Genomic DNA, 17,710 nt, shown 5'->3' with positions numbered 1-17,710 from the left:
TTCCAGCCTGACTGACCGCTGCAGCTTGTACTGCGCAGAGTGAGATCTCAGCAGAAGCCGCAGGGAGGAGGGGCACTGAGGAGATGTCAATTAGGCTAGGTGGGTTTAGATTGAGTCTGAAGTATTAAAACCGATTATATTGCTATTCTAACTTGATGTTTACAGTAAGTACACCAGCCTCACCCGGTCTGAAAGATCGATTTAATACACTGTGCAGTTCGTATTGTGATATCTGGTGACAGATCTCCTTTTAAGTGTAGGCATAGGTTTCTCGTCCTAAGTAGCATGCCATCTTTTCACCTACGGTCTTGTTTTTATTTGGAGCAGCTCTCCTCTCTTTAAACGCCCTTAATAGCATGTGTCATAAGCTCTCTTAACAAAGTTGTTACGGAACAGATCCTCGCTGGCCGACCATCTGGTATAAATAAACACTATGCGCTCGCTGGGCTGCGGTACGTCAGCGTTTATCCATTGTAGAGGACTCGGTACTAGTTCCCTCTTTCCGCCCACGTACAGTGAATCCTGCTGCTTGAGCGTTTCCCATCAGCAAATCCTCCAGGCGAAAGCATGACATCCTTACGTGCTGACAATGACGGCTGAATCCTAATTGCGTCTTTGCACACTATAGCTACACGGCGCTCCATGGATCTCCCTGCAGGCGGGTGCCAAAAGCTGAGCGCTGGGGGTGCAATGATCACCTGGGCGGCTCAACCTTGTGCCTGTTGACTTTGCATAAATTAATCTCATGCATCATTTTAGCTGCCTCCACAGGATTGTGTTGTGTTTTGCATATAGCGTTACATCTAAATGGCTAATATTTAATTCATTCCGCTTTAGTTGCTCTTTTCCTCCAGCTCTTGGCTCGATGTAAATTATTAACGCGCTATATTAATATTAATTGTTTTCACATACACTTAGGGGGTTTCTACTCTTGAAGCTTTAAATTCTTTGTTTGCTCCAGGAATAATAAGTTATTTCGCATCTGTGTTTTAATACACAGCGTTAATCCCCCTCCGAACCTACGTGCTAAAAAGATTTTGGAAAGGAAAAATATACACGTTCCAATAACCGATCACTCAGAAGTATTGAATCGTGGAAAACAACCCCAAACTATTCTCTCACATGGGAGGCACTCGGAAAATGGGATTAACACTTCCACTCAAGTGCAGAATCTATCGTGCCAAGTAATCAGCGCTGCTTTCTGCGCTTATCGCTTATAATGGTGTCGTCAGTGCTGTACATAGATTCGTTAGTGTTGAGCCGCGGCTTGTTTATGGAAGACGAGCCTATTATTCAGCGCTGTGCCGAGATGGTTTCCATCGGTGCCCATTGTTAACCAGTTCATGATAAGCCATTAGCCCTATTAAGGGGATTGTATCATTTATATTATTAGTTTTTAATGTTTTAAGCCTATGGACCCCCTTCTGTATCATTGTTCAGTAGTGATGAGCGTGCGTGTTCGCCGCTCGAGTGAGCATCGGGGTGCTCAGGTACGTATCGAGTATCGCTATTGCACAAGCGCCATGCTCGAGTTCCCGCCCCGCTGTTAGACTGCCAATGAACATGCTGGGATTGCCCGTGTATGGTAGGCAAGCCTTGCATGTCTTTTGGCTTTCTAACAGCCGTAAAACATGCAGGGCGGGGACTTGAGCACTGCGCTTGAACAACAGAGATACTCCATGCGTACCCAAGCACCCGATGCGTGATCATCACTAATGTTTAGGTAAATAGGTGAATTTTAAGCTTTTTTTTTTTTTTTAAAAAAAACAATAACAGAGCAGCTCTTCTTTTTCCTGGCGGTGCTGTTGGGGAGTGTCGGCCGACGTCATGCTGATTGACAGCTGGCTCTCTGCAGGTAGGCCGTGTGAAGCCAACGGTCAATCAGCATGACGTCTGAATGAGGAATTATAGGCGGTTATCCAGGACTAAATTATTATTTTTTCACTAAGAGCTACAAAGCAAACAGGCAGATAGACAGAGTAGCTCTTCTTCTTCCGGTCTGCTCTGTTGATAGGGTGTTACTGCTGATGTCATGCTGATTGACCGCCAACAGTTGTGCAGTTAGTCTGCATGACATCAGCAGTGACGCTCTGTTAAAAGAGCACAGTGGGAGAAAAGCCGCTCCTCGGTCTACGTGACGTCAGCGGAAGCCGCAGAATTGCCGGCAGGACCCATCACTGATTGCTCTGTGTGGGCGGAAATCCCCAGTGAATCTGCAGCAATGCCCGCCTTAGTATTAGCAGTATAACTAGAAGTGTTTGGCAGAGCAGGAGCATGTGGGTGAAGCTTCAGGGCACCTGAGTGCCATCAGAAGAAGGGAAGTTAATTTGATAGCTATCTGCCATAGGTCTCACCTGTGTTATAAAGACCCCGTGATTTCTTAACTTGCCTTATTACGTTCATTTTACTACTTAGGAAAATTTGCCTGAAGATCCACCCTTTTTTTTTTCAATGATGTTAAAGGAACAGTTAGCTGTGAGTTTTCTATATTCTTTACATATTGGGGGGTATTCATACTTCCCAATGCATATTTTTTTTTCTAGCTCATCTGTTTACTAAGCACTGACCCCAAACAGGTACGATGTTTAAAGTGGATCTGTCACCAGATTTCTCAATTCAAATAACATACATTATTAAATAGATCGTAGACCTTAGGACACTAGTGTACTTATTTTGAAAATCCATGTCAGAATGGCTGTATAATCCTTATTGAAAGTGTGAGTTTCATCTGTGCCTGACTGACATCTCCTCGGTGTCCCTCCTCACTGCTATAGCTGACATATCGCACTGCTCAGTACAAGCTGCAGCCGTCGGCCAGACTGGGCAGGCAGCGATAGAATACATTTGGCAATGTGAGCATTTAGTGCTATAGATGGTCTCCTAAAATGTTGACCATGGCCCTCACTCCTATTGGTATGTCTTATCTTATTGGTACAAGTCCCCTCTGAATTGTACAATATGTTGCCGAAATAGAAATTTAATTTATTATTATTACATTATCAGAAATATATAACCTTTTATTAGGTCATTTTCCAAATAAGGACGCCAGCCTCATCAGGAAGATCTATTTAATAATGTCTGCATCTTGCATTGTAAAACCTGGTGACACATCTGCTTTAATTATAAGTCCTGTCTGCTTTGGGCATTAAAGAATAGCAATGCTGCGTATTGACTGCAAATCTGATTACGGTATATCTCCTGAATGGACAATTTCTGGAGTTGTCGGGGCTGATGCTTTCTCCATACAAGTGTCTGTGATTTTCATGTTTTTCAGTGCCTGTCTTGGCATGTCTTGTGCTTTTCTTCCTCTGGAGACTACGGTTAACTTTGGATAAAAAGTGTTGAGTTTGTCAGGTTTCTGCAGGCAGTCATTTACATTCACCGAGTGGAAGGTCTGTATTCATAGGAGAATATTGGAATTAATCAGAAAGTACTGATGCAAAAAGTTCTCAAACTTTTCAATACAAATTTCAATGTTGAGGGTGGAAGGGGGTTATTCTGCGACTGACACCAGTGCAGGTCACAGATCCTTTATATCCTATAGCTATACAGCTCTGGCAAAAATTAAGAGACTACTGCAAAATGTTCAGTTTGTCTGATTTTTCTCTTTATAGGTATATTTTTTAATAAAATGTAAATTGTTCTTTTATTCTATACACTTCTGACAACATGTCTCCGAATTTCCAAGCAATAAATTTTGTATTTTTTTTTCTGAAAAGAAGAAATGGTCAGAATTAAAAAAAAACAAACATTGCTTGCAGACCTCAAATAATGCAAACAAAACAAGTTCATAATCATTTAGAAACAACAATACTAATTTTGTAACTCAGGAAGAGTTCAGTAATCAATATTTTGTGGAATAACCATGATTTTTAATCACAGCTTTCATGCGTCTTGGCATGCTTTCCACCAGTCTTTCACACTGCTTCTGGCACAAAAATGTAAGCAGTTCTTTGTTTGATGGCTTGTGACAATCCATCATCCTCTTGATTACATTCCACAGATTTTCAATGGGCTTCAGGTCTGGAGATTGGGCTGCCCATGATAGGGTTTTGATGTGGTGGTCTCTTAATTTTTGCCGGAGCTATAGATGGCTAGATAGATATATCTGTAGATAGATATATGTAATATTTGTTTATGTGCAACGTGTGTATGATATGACATGATTATAGTTGAAGAAAATTTAGAATTTTTGTCTTCAAGAATAAATTGGATTGTTGTTCGTGAAACAATATAAGACAGCCCCTAAAAATAACCCTAACCTAGCTTTCGGAGCAAAAAAGAATATAAGAGCCTGTACTATTTTAGGGGAAACGCTGCAGCTGTTGGCCGAGACCTGCCTTAGCTATCTACTATATTTCAAGACTCCAGTTATTGTGAGAAGTTATTGTGGGAAGAGTTGGAAGCCCCCACATTCACAATTAGACTAATTTTATCCAAACCCGCCAACCAGTTCGACCTACAATCTGAGTATGGGAGTGCTGGAGAATTGATTGTCAGGGAAGATAACGATCCAGCATGTCTGATGCCGGACTGCTGATTATCGTCTGGTTTGAATAGACTGTGGTTCAAGTGCAAGCTAAGTAGGCAACACACTTCTCTCTTATCATCTCTATGCTGATGACACACAGATCTACATCTCTGGACCAGATATCACCACCCTACTAACCAGAATCCCTCAATGTCTATCCGCTATTTCATCCTTCTTCTCCGCTAGATTTCTAAAACTTAACATGGACAAAACAGAATTCATTGTTTTTCCCCCATCTCACGCGACACCCCATACCCCCCCCGCCCCCCAAACAAACCTATCCATTACAGTAGACGGCTGCCCACAAGCTCGCTGTCTCGGGGTAATTCTTGACACTGATCTCTCCTTCAAACCGCATATCCAAGCCCTTTCCACTTCCTGCCGCCTTCAACTCAAAAATATTTCATGGATCCGTACATTCCTAAACCAAGAATCTGCAAAAACCCTAGTCCATGCCCTCATCATCTCCCGCCTCGACTGCTGTAACCTCCTGCTATGTGGCCTCCCCTCTAACACTCTCGCACCCCTCCAATCTATTCTAAACTCTGCTGCCCGACTAATCCACCTGTCCCCCCACTATTCCCCGGCCTCTCCCCTCTGTCAATCCCTTCACTGGCTCCCCATTGCCCAGAGACTCCAGCACAAAACCCTAACCATGACATACAAAGCCATCCACACCCTGTCTCCTCCATACATCTGTGACCTCGTCTCCCAATACTTTCCTGCACGCAACCTCCGATCCTCACAAGATCTCCTTCTCTACTCCCCTCTTATCTCCTCTTCCCACAGTCGCATACAAGATTTCTCTCGCGTATCCCCCCTACTCTGGAACCCTCTACCACAACACATCAGACTCTCGCCCACCATCGAATCCTTCAAAAAGAACCTGAAGACCCACCTCTTCCGACAAGCCTACAACCTGCAGTAACCACTGATCGACCAAACCACTGCACGACCAGCTCTATCCTCACCTACTGTATTCTCACCCATCCCTTGTAGATTGTGAGCCCTCGCGGGCAGGGTCCTCTCTCCTCCTGTACCAGTTGTGACTTGTATTGTTCAAGATTATTGTACCTGTTTTTATTATGTATACCCCTCCTCACATGTAAAGCGCCATGGAATAAATGGCGCTATAATAATAATAATAATCTATCGTCAAGGAGTTGTCTAAGATCATGATTCTATCCTTGAATTTCTGACTCCGAGAGCTGCTCAATAGGTTAGGCATCTTTGTTGTGGAATTGCCCATCAGTTCTTTCATAGCAGCTACAATATGTACAGAGAATTTCCCCCTTTCACTTAGTCATCAAGACTGGCATTTCCTACTCCAGTGTAAAGGGCACTTGGGGGAATGCAATGTCCTGCGCTGACGCTATGACCAGGGATAGTGAAAAAGATGTCCTTCCAGGCCGAGGGCAAGTGATTGTGGTGCCTGGCCCCTGCTTATTAGCATATCACAAGCTGTAATATAAAGGGCTTTTGCCGCTCGTATCAGTTTCGGAACAACACACTTGAGTAAAATTAAATAATCCAGCTCTTCAAGATACTGGTTACAGCATTGAGACGTTGGGGAACCGGACAGCTTTTCCCGTGGCGTAAGGTGTGCCAAGTTCATTAAGAGGTGCATGCCTGGCGTACATTTCTGGTGTGGTTTACCACAATTCTTGGTGTAGACAATGAATTTGCTAGGGCAAGATTGGAGAATGCCCCCTTCTGTGAAGCCCACCCAGGGAAAAGAAGCAAAAATATGGCAAGTACGTATTTCCTGTGCTGGTGAAAGCGAGGATTTGGTGGCTCTATTGGTGTCAGATAGTCAGCAGTCGCTATTGTTGTCATTTCTCTGAGTGGTGGGATTTGGCATTTTACAATGTTGTGTTTATTGTTCAAGTCTTTATCATGTAATCAACTTTTTTTTTCTTCTAATAACTAGGAAATGCAACGTCTCCCCAAGCACCGCGGCCTTCCTTCATGGACTACTTTGATAAACAAGACTCCAAAAATAAACCCCACGAGAACCACAACCAGAATGTCCACGACCAGTATCACATATCCAAGAATGTATTTCCTGACAACTGGAAGGTTCCTCCAGATGGCGATTTTGATTTTGTGAGTAACTACAATGTAATTCCATGTTTCGGCGTCTGTCATCAGTTCGGTCACACAGCCCTCTCTTCTGTGGCCGATCCGGTACACTTCCTGGTGAAGCAGTACGGCTCCAGCACAGAAGAGAGAGGGCTGCCATTCAGTGCTTCAAAAGTGAGTGCGCCCCTGAGAATTCGCTTTAGACAGCGCTCAATGTGGTCAAGCCAACACAGTTAGCCAAGGCAGAGGGAGGCAGCCACATGCAAAAGATAGAGGTCAGGATGGTGCATGGGGCCTCTTTGGGCCACACTGTGGTTGCACCCAGCACCCTAATGTGCAGATTTGATTAAGTACTATTTCTGCATATGAAGGCAATGATTAATTAAGTAAAGACATGATAAGTTTAAAAATCGTTTAAATTATATGTATGATGTGAAAAATATAAGATTGCAATATAAGAGGGCAGCAAGACCACACTTTTACTCCGGGATTTGTATGAAAGTAAAGCTGTGCATTAAGGAAGGTTTAGCATTTTGATGCATTACTTCCTAAGCAGGCCAAACCATCCAGTGTTTGCAGCTGTCTGGACTGTCCCACTGTGGTAGATGTTAGAGGGGAAAAAAGGATCAGACGCTCTGGATTTTAACATGCCCGATCCTTTCATTTTCACGGGAAGTAACTTAGGCTATGTTCGCACATTGTGGAATATTTCAGCTATGGATTTGGTTACAAATCCGAAACGAGTAACGAATTTGCGGACAAAATCCGCACGGGTTGGGCTGTGGGTTTTCGCCCTGCACCATTTACTAAGAATTGAACAGAGTGAAAGCCGTAATGAATAATTGCATAATTTGAAATCTTCACTACTCTCGTGCAGATTTTTTTCTGCAACATGTGACTGGGGATTTAAAAAACAAAAAACAACATTTATTTGTACTCAAAATAGTTGTGGATTTGCAGTGCGTAATTCTGCACTGTTAATCTGCGATGTGTGAATTTGTTTTTTTTGTGAGCGGTTTCTGGAAGTGACTCTAACTTCTTGCCTCTGGGAACACGTGCCGAGCCAAGCGGGTGAACAGGGATTAGTATAGACGCTCAATACGGGCAGGTTAGAAAATTGGGCACACTAGTGCCTATTTGTGCAATTTCCTAATAAAAAATAGTCTAAAATAAAAATTTCTATGAACCTGTTTACGAAAAAGTAATACCAAATTTTTTTAAAAAAAGTAAATAAACCCAAATAGTATAAACTTAAGATTCACACAGGGCGTTTTTGCTGCTTTTTTTTCTGCAGCAAAACCTGATTTTCTTGGCAGGAAAGAAGCTGCAGCAAAAACGCAGGTTTAGGTGTGATTTTATGCGGATTTGTTGTGTTTTTGGTGCGTTTTTTGTGACTCTTTGTCCATGGTAATGTCTATTGACTTTCTGCAGTAAAAACACTGCAAATAATGATACCTGCGTTTTTGCTGCGTTTTTCAACACCCATTCAAGCCAATGGGTGAAAAACGCTGAAAAAACACTGAAAGTGACATGCTCTATGTCCAAAAAAAAGCAGCACAGCACGAAATCCTGATGACACAAAAAAACAATGTGTGCATGAGATTTCTGAAATCTCATGGGCTTTGCTGGTACTGTAAAAAGCAGCTGAAAATTAGCATAAAAAAGCGGCAAAAACGCCCTGCGTGAACTTACCCTAACTCTATTAACACAGAAAATAAAACAAAAAAATAAATGAAAAAAATTCCATTTATGAACAGTAGTACATTTCTTAGTAAAATTGAAAAAAAAAAATAACTAAGCCAAAATGTCGAGTAGCTTTGTAAACACTTGTTCTGATTTTTGTCCTGGCAGTCGCCTGTCCTCCGTTTCTTGCCATGCCTGATAATATTAATAACAACTTGGATTTGCTTCCATCTGCTCCCCGACGGGGGCTCCTCGCCCGACTTCCTCCATATGTCCTTTTCAGTCGGATACTAGCACAATTTTAATCCCGACCTTGAGTTCCTGCATGGTTTTTTTGTGTTTTCTTTTTTTCCCTCCTTATCCAATATTTACAGGTTTTGTGGCTGGAGATGAATCAAGACGTGAAAAAAATACTTATTTTCTTCCTATATAATTTTACCTTGTAGAAGTCTTCCCTACGCCTGTTTTTAATCTCAGATATTGCAGGCAATAACTTTGCAATATTGTGCTATTAAAATGTAAAGTTGCTCTCGAGCCCGAGGGATTGCCATTTCTGCAATGATTGAATCAATTAGTTTTAGATGAAGCAAACGAGAGAAGATAAAAAAAGGAAAAAATAAAAAAGACGTTCCACTGCAATATATCAGTTTCCTCAGCACAGGAAAACGTACCATGTGGAATGAAAATCTGTTTATTGCAGCAACACCAGTGTAATGATTTCTGTCACTTTGATGGAACTGTTTCCAGGCGGCCATGGCTTCCAGATTGTTTGGCATCGGACAGCAGCGTGCACATCTTTGGGATTTTTTTTTTTCATTTTTTTTTTGTCTTCAGTAAGCTTCCTGTTTTAAGTACACAAATTCGAGGTCCTTCTAAGGATTCTGGAATGGTAACAGAACTTGAAAGAGCCATCTGTTAGGAGCGAGACAGAACATTTCAGTGGTTTAATGAGCAGAGGAAATAAATTGGAAACATGGCCGACTGTGAAACACGGGAGTTGTGACCTTAAGCTTGAGGTTGCCACACGGGGATGCAATGTTCCCGTGGAATGTGGGACACGGGGGCTACTGGTAACAAAGCATGTGGAGATGTTACCGCGCCACGTAATTAATAAAGCATGGCGCTTCTTGGCCTGGACACAGGACAAATCTGCCTTCTGTGTTGAGTTTACTCAAGTTTAATTGCCATCATTTTTTCCACTTCATTGATTTTTTTTTTCGTGTAGCTTTGTTCAGACCATTAATATAAATATTCATAAAGATTTAGCACCCGTATGCTATTACTTATCCATCTTATTTATGATGGTTTTTACCCTTTGGTAAGACCTCCATGGTCTTATTACTTGTTATATACTCGCCTCGTTTCCTTTCTGACACGGCGCGCTCTTGTGACACATGGTATGATGTGTTGCAGCGTTAAGTTGGGCTTAGGTTAATTTTTTTTTTTTTAGGAAAGAGAACATAATAAATGAAATAGTATTTTACCGTTGTATTCCTGCCCTAATAAATCTGTTACAGATGGTATAAAATAACAAAAAGGCAAGATCAAACGGTGCGTCTGAGCGCATGCAAATAAACCATGCCCATGTGTGGTGGCTAGTATGATTTACCAGCAAAATTTCTGTAGGCCACCCTGGCTGGGTCTGGGTTGGTCACCTGCATTCAACCGTGCACCATTTTGTGTCAGTGCAATCTATATATTGCCAACCAATAGTGGCCGACAATATGAAGTTAATTGGGTGTCTCCGAGGCGCGTAGTGCGTAAAAGTTGCAAACGCTCTGCATAATGGCACGAGTTTCCATGGGTGATCTACTGCATTACACTACTAAGCGCAATGCCGAGCGATAGATTGAGTGGTGTAAAGCAACCACCACTGGACTTTGTAGCAATGGAAACGTATTTTGCAGAGTGACAGAACACTTTTCTATCTGGTGTCTGGTTTTGTTGACTGCCAGAGAACATGACCTGCCTGACCTGTTTTTCAGGGGTCCACTCGTCCCCTTAGTTCCAGTGAAGGTATTCAAATTGTCTCTTCAGAGAGGAAGGAGACTTGAAGTCTATAGTGCCAGGGTCCTACATGTCACTATTGACCCTTTAACTACTCTTGCAATATGACTTGGGATTAAAGCCAAACCAGAATCTCGGTTTGCAGACTCGGTGTTTCGGAGTATTGCCCCTCCTCAGTGCAAAGTATGAGATCTGATTTGGCCAGGGACTGAAGTCTTAAGTGGTAACGTTTCTCCTTGTGGAGGCTCGCTTAGGCTACGTTCACATTTGCGGTGTGCGCCGCAGCGTCGGGCGCCGCAGCGTCGCCGCATGCATCATGCGCCCCTATATTTAACATGGGGGCGCATGGACATGCGTCACACTTGCGTTTTGCGCCGCATGCGTCACTGCGGCGCACGCGTCCGGGCGCAGAGGACGCAGCAAGTTGCATTTTTGCTGTGTCCAAAATCAATGAAAAAAAGGACGCATGCGGCGCAAAACGCAGCGTTGTGCATGCGTTTTGCTGCGTTTTTGTTTGCGTTGTGCGTTGCGGCGCCGACGCTGCGGCGCACAACGCAAATGTGAACGTAGCCTTACCGGGCCTGGCATGCCAATGTAAGAAGGTCTTACTCTCCATGTAATTTCCTCAGGGAAATGTAATATGTAAATTGCCTCTTCAGTGATGAAGATGACGTGAACTCTTTAGCGCCACCTATTGGAAGCTGCAATCTTTCAAGTCACTATTGACCCTTTAACGAGCCTTGCAATACGACTTAGGATAACAGCCCAATCAGAATCTCAATTTGCAGTGAAGGAAAATGTTTTTGCTTCAGTATACCAAGACATTTTCAACTTACAACTTTATGGGAAATGTTTGGGGAAAGACCTTTTTTGTTCCACATGACTTTTTCCCAGTGCACAAAGCAAGGCCCATAAAGGCATGAGTGAAGGAACATGATTGGCCGGAGCTCCTATTTAAACCCCATCCAACACCTTTGGGATGAGCTAGACCACAGATTCTGAGCCCGACCTCTTCTCCAGCATCAGTGTCTGACCTCACAAATGTTCTTATGGGTAAATTGGCAAAAATTCCCATAGATACACTCCAAAATCTTGCAATTTACTTTGCGGAAGAGAAGAAAATGTAAATTGGAGACCAACTTCGTAATAATGCCTATGGGTTTTGGAGTAGGAGGTCATACAAGCTCCTGTAGGTGGCCACATACATTTGTCCATCCAGCTCTTGTCTTCTACTGCCGTTCCCAGCAGTCTCGTTACTCTTGTGACCCTATGGCTCCTGACAGATTCCTTCTAAGATGTTTACTCCAGGCTGGAAATATTTGTGGCCTCGTCTGTCATTTATTCTGTCCTGTATTCTAGTACGGGATGAGCCAAGTGAGCCTGGAACATGGAGGAGCCGAAACAAACAGAGGCTCTAAGGAACATTTTATTTTGATTTCTGAAAACTGTCTTAAATTAGACATTACGACTTGACTTGTACCAAATGTATGTTACAGTAATTATGTCATTTTAAGGAAATGTGGAGAATATGCAACAGCTGCTCGAAACCAGCACCAGATCAAACCTCAGTAATAAATAGTCCGGAAGCCTGTTGCTTAGCAGAATATTCCATTGTCTGCCTTGGCCGGAACTGACAGAACTGTTTAGTCAGCTGACCAGATCTGTCTGTACGGTTATTACAAAGAGTTGGCAGCCACATTGGGTCATAATTTATATCCACTGCGAGAAATTAATCCATGGCAGTAGGGGCTTCTGGCTCCCGGCTTGAGCTACTGATTCATTTAGATTGTTTAAACATTGAAAAAGTATTAATTAAGGGGAAAAAAAACACAAATCAGTGCGTCCTTTTATGCAAGTAAGTTGGATAGTTTTTAAAAGTACGGTAAGTCATAACATTTTCAAGATTAAGGAATTACTTCTCAAAACTTAACCAGTAACTGCAGATTTAATTCTTATGTATAAACCAACAGTGCACATGAAAATAAGAAACTTTGTACTATATCTTATCAAAGAAATCTGCTTCATTCTCCTCCAGGACTTGATCATTCCTTCTCCTCCAGGACTGATCATTCCTTCTCCTCCAGGATTTGATCATTCCTTCTCCTCCAGGACTGATCATTCCTTCTCCTCCAGGACTGATCATTCCTTCTCCTCCAGGATTGATCATTCCTTCTCCTCCAGGACTGATCATTCCTTCTCCTCCAGGACTGATCATTCCTACTCCTCCAGGACTGATCATTCCTACTCCTCCAGGACTGATCATTCCTTCTCCTACAGGACTGATCATTCCTTCTCCTCCAGGACTGATCATTCCTTCTCCTCCAGGACTGATCATTCCTTCTCCTCCAGGACTGATCATTCCTTCTCCTCCAGGACTGATCATTCCTTCTCCTCCAGGATTGATCATTCCTTCTCCTCCAGGACTGATCATTCCTTCTCCTCCAGGACTGATCATTCCTACTCCTCCAGGACTGATCATTCCTACTCCTCCAGGACTGATCATTCCTTCTCCTCCAGGATTGATCATTCCTTCTCCTCCAGGACTGATCATTCCTTCTCCTCCAGGACCGATCATTCCTTCTCCTCCAGGACTGATCATTCCTTCTCCTCCAGGACTGATCATTCCTTCTCCTACAGGACTGATCATTCCTTCTCCTCCAGGACTGATCATTCCTTCTCCTCCAGGACTGATCATTCCTTCTCCTCCAGGACTGATCATTCCTTCTCCTCCAGGATTGATCATTCCTTCTCCTCCAGGACTGATCATTCCTTCTCCTCCAGGACTGATCATTCCTTCTCCTCCAGGACTGATCATTCCTTCTCCTCCAGGACTTGATCATTCCTTCTCCTCCAGGACTTGATCATTCCTTCTCCTCCAGGACTTGATCATCCTTCTCCTCCAGGACTTGATCATTCCTTCTCCTCCAGGACTTGATCATTCCTTCTCCATTGGTTTTACCATGTCGTGTACTAGAAAACAGGAATAAAATTCCAAGTGCAGTGAAATTGCTAAAATAAAAGTGCAATCCCACACTTGATTTTGTTTGGCTTTTTTGCTAGGTTCAATAAATGCTAAAACTGACCAGCCATTGTGATTCTCCACGTCATTATGAGTTCATAGACACCAAACATGTCTACATTCTTTTTTATCTAAGTGGTGAAAACAAATTCCAAACTTTACTTAAATAAAAAAAATGTAGCGTTTCCATTTTTCATGATCTTGGGTTGGGTGAGGGCTTATTATTTGCGTGACGAGCTGACGTTTTTAATGATACCACTTTTGTGCAGATACGTTCTTTTGATAGCCTGTTATTGCATATTAATGCGATGTCGCGGTGACCAAAAAAATGTAATTCTGGCGTTTTTCTTTTTTTTTTCTTGCTACGCTGTATAGCAATCAGGTTAATCTTTTTTTTTTTTTTTTTTTAACCCCTTCACCCCCGGAGCTTTTTCCGTTTTTTCATTTTCGTTTTTCGCTCCCCTCCTTCCCAGAGCCATAACTTTTTTATTTTTCCGTCAATTTGGCCATGTGAGGGCTTATTTTTTGCGGGACGAGTTGTACTTTTGAACAACATCATTGGTTTTACCATGTCGTGTACTAGAAAACGGGAAAAAAATTCCAAGTGCAGTGAAATTGCAAAAACAGTGCAATCCCACACTTGTTTTTTGCTTCGCTATTTTGCTAGGTTCACTAAATGCTAAAACTGACCTGCCATTATGATTCTCCAGGTCAGTACGAGTTCATAGACACCTAACATGACTAGGTTATTTTTCACCTAAGTGGTGAAAAAAAATTCCAAACTTTGCAAAAAAAAAAAATTGCACCATTTTCCGATACTCGTAGCGTCTTTATTTTTCGTGATCTGGGGTCAGGTGAGGGCTTATTTTTTGCGTGCCGAGCTGGCGTTTTTAATGATAGCATTTTGGTGCAGATACGTTCTTTTGATCGCCCGTTATTGCATTTTAATGCAATATCGCGGCGACCAAAAAAACGTAATTCTGGCGTTTCGATTTTTTTTCTCATTACGCCATTTAGCGAACAGGTTAATGCTTTTTTTTTATTGATAGATCGGGCGATTCTGAACGCGGCGATACCAAATATGTGTAGGTTTGATTTTTTTTTTATTGATTTATTTTGATTGGGGCGAAAGGGGGGTGATTTAAACTTTTATATTTTTTTTATTTTTTTCACTTTTTTTTTTTACTTTTTTTTTTCACTTTTGCCATGCTTCTATAGCCTCCATGGGAGGCTAGAAGCAGGCACAACCCGATCGGCTCTGCTATGTAGCAGCGATCATAGGATCGCTGCTACACAGCAGAATTACAGGTGTGCTGTAGGCGCCGACCACAGGGTGGCGCTCACAGCTACCGAGGATCAGTAACCATAGAGGTCTCAAGGACCTCTATGGTTACCATTTAGAAGCATCGCCGACCTCCGATCATGTGACGGGGGTCGGCGATGCGCTCATATCCGGCTGCCCGGCCCGATGCGGTAGTTAAATGCCGCTGTCTGCGTTTGACAGCGGCATTTAACTAGTTAATGGGCGCGGGCGGAGTGTGGAATCAGAAAGATTCAGCTAATACCGCTAGGAAAATATAGAATTTTAGACTCTAAAACAACATGACGATTTAAAAAAAGTGGAGTTTCAAGGAGTTTTTCCTGTTGCAATACATTGATGTCGTATCCCAAGGATGGGCACCACCACCGAGCAGCTGCAGCCAGATGTACACACTTTGAATGATATAATTCTGTGCTCCATTAAATGTGTAGCTGCCACTGCCGGGTACTGCAGAATTACTCCCATGGTGTCACTGACAGTTTGAGAGAATAGGAGGTGTTTTGCAGTACTAAGCAGTGGCCGCTTCACATTGAAAGAGCTTAGTATTGGACCCCCACTGGTTGAGGGCTTATGGGTAGGTAACCAATAAGTTGTGACCGGACAATCCCTTTAATAGGTGCCATATTGTTTGTCTGTGTACAACCATTGCATTGACAGAAGAGGACAGTGCGATGAGGTATAAATACTGCTCATTACATTAATTATGGGGGTATGTTCCTTAAAGGGGTTGTCCGGGCTAAAGAAATGTATACAGAAATATACTTAACTAGTCATTTAGATAAGTTAGCTGGTCCTGGTTTGGAAGCTTCTCTTCTTGCATAGTGCGACATTAACTGTGGTGACATGGGCGATGTGGGAAGGGGGCTGGCTGACTACTGCTCATTTTAATTTCAATCCGGCCCTCTTCTCTTTCATGGCTCCTGTGTAGACAAAGATGGGCTATCGAAATGAACAGTTAGACCGTCTCCCCAAACACACCGCATTGATCAGGTGCATGCAGAGGATCCTGGGACCGTGGACCAGAGGGGATAGCTTAAAAATAGGGCATCAGTGGTCATGGGCCACACGGTGGCTCAGTGGATAGCATTGCAGCGCTGGAATCCTGGGTTCAAACCCCACCAAGGACAAGATCTGCAAGGAGTTTGTATGTTCTCCCCGTGTTTGCGTGGGTTTCCTCCGACTTCTCCGGTTTCCTCCCACATTCCAAAGACAAAGTGATAGGGAATCTAGATTGTGAGCCCCATTGGGGACAGTGATGATAATGTGTGCAAACTGTAAAGCGCTGCGGAATATGTTAGCGCTATATAAAAAATAAAGATTATTATTATACAAGCATTTTAGTAAGTTGTAAAACTTAAATTATTGATTGCCGAGTACCCACCGATCCTCAGCCCCAAGTAAACGGAGCAGAGATTGAGTCTATGCATCCCTGCTCCATTCATCATCTATGGGACTGGCGGAAAAGGCTGAACCTTGTTCTCTGCTGTCTCGAGCAGTCCCGTAGAGAATGGTGCAGGCTTCACCTCTACTCCATTCATTTGGAGTTCAGAGCTTTGTTCTCAGGAAGTGCCGGGTCCTAGCGGTCAGACCCCCAGCAATCCGGAATATCTCCTCTAACCTATGGATCTGAGAGAACTTCAAAACTTGGCACAAACCTTTTCCTACTATAAACTCAGCTATGTTTCATTCCCTGGACCAGCCCTTTACTCATGTCTTATGTGTAGCGCTAGTCTGCCCATGGAGAATTCCGGCAGCTTCTCCCTCTCTTGTTTCCTAGATCTTATTAATGCTAAGGCTTCTGCATTACTACCATAACGGTAACGCATCTTTCCCAGTAGGACATTTTTCGTGTATAGGAACAGCTACTAAAGCTTCAGCAGTCCCATGCATTAAATATGAAGTTGTCATGCGAATATATATCCTAAATTATTGCATGCTCAGTTAAAGCCCTACAAAATTACCATGTGCAGAGGAGTTCGGTCGGGATGCAGCGTTTTAATGTAAGGGAACTACAGCTAGGTTTTATAATATTTGTATTTAAAAATGGAATTATACAAAAAGATTAAGAAGGAATCTTGCATAACTGTAAAGACTATGCACTATGCTAGCATATTAACAAAAAAAAAAAGGGAAGGTGAAACGTGAGTGCAAATTTTCACCAAAAATTGACATGAACATTTTGATGGCCAGTTAGTTGCCGTCTTCAAAATGTCTGCATCATGTGACTGTTCAGCTTGCGCGTGCTGTGTGCCATCCACGCTAAGGGTGTTACCTCTATTGGTATAACCTCTGTAAATTGAGTTTATATGGTGATTTTAGTTTTTTTTAATTATTTTATTATGCTTATTGATATAATGCCTACATATACCACAACACTTTACAGACATTATCATCATCCCTATTGGGGCTCACAATCTAAGTCCCCTATCAGTACCTGTTTTGGGCGTGGGAGGAAACTGCAAGAAACCGACACAATCATGGGGAGAACATAGAAAATCTATTAATTAAATGAATTAGCCTGTCGGGGTTATGGCTGGTTCACGATCATCGTTAGGAAAGGCCAGGTGATGCACATTTTCCAGCTTTATGAAAACCCAGCCTCCTCTAATCTTGTGCCTGTTGATTAGAGAATTCCAGCTAAAAAGAACAATTCTTTCAGATCCATTACCGGATAGGCTTCAAGGTGGAAGATGACCAAGAAGACCCAAAAAAGAGACCCTGGTTGTAGATCTCCTCACTAGTTATTGGCTGTGATTTTTACTGCATTTTACTTTTTAAGATAATTTATATAAAAAATATATTTTTTTTTCTTTTTGTCTAATTTAATAGTCGGCGTCTGTAGCAGGACTGGAATCCTCTGGTTACAATTTCACACGATAAATCATGGCTCTGTGACTAAAGCACGGAGTGTCTGATTTTTATTCTGCATCTGTTTCCTCCTAGGGATGTAACGCTGCCTTTGTGTCGTGGTGTTTTTTGTTTTCTATTGTTTTTGTCCAATTCTGTGTTCTTTTATGCATCATGATTTATAATACATCATAGACAACTGTTTCTGGTCTTGCACAGG

The 17,710-nt window shown here is 42.5% G+C and overlaps 1 protein-coding gene across 2 annotated transcripts in view; it reads left to right on the top strand.

The window, feature by feature from the left end:
* Positions 1-17,710, top strand: part of STK3 (serine/threonine kinase 3) — a 252,731-nt gene that overhangs the window by 188,726 nt on the left and 46,295 nt on the right. For both annotated transcript variants that reach the window (XR_013217065.1, XM_077270873.1), the window contains exon 10: positions 6,462-6,637. Coding sequence is in view for 1 of the 2 variants with exons in the window: in XM_077270873.1 (XP_077126988.1) it covers positions 6,462-6,637 (176 nt within the window). In the remaining variant the exon portion in view is untranslated. The remainder of the gene's footprint in view (positions 1-6,461; positions 6,638-17,710) is intronic.

This window comes from Ranitomeya variabilis, chromosome 6, assembly GCF_051348905.1.
Source record: "Ranitomeya variabilis isolate aRanVar5 chromosome 6, aRanVar5.hap1, whole genome shotgun sequence".
In the NCBI taxonomy this organism is placed as follows: domain Eukaryota; kingdom Metazoa; phylum Chordata; class Amphibia; order Anura; family Dendrobatidae; genus Ranitomeya; species Ranitomeya variabilis.
This window is presented reverse-complemented; position numbering and strand designations above follow the sequence as displayed.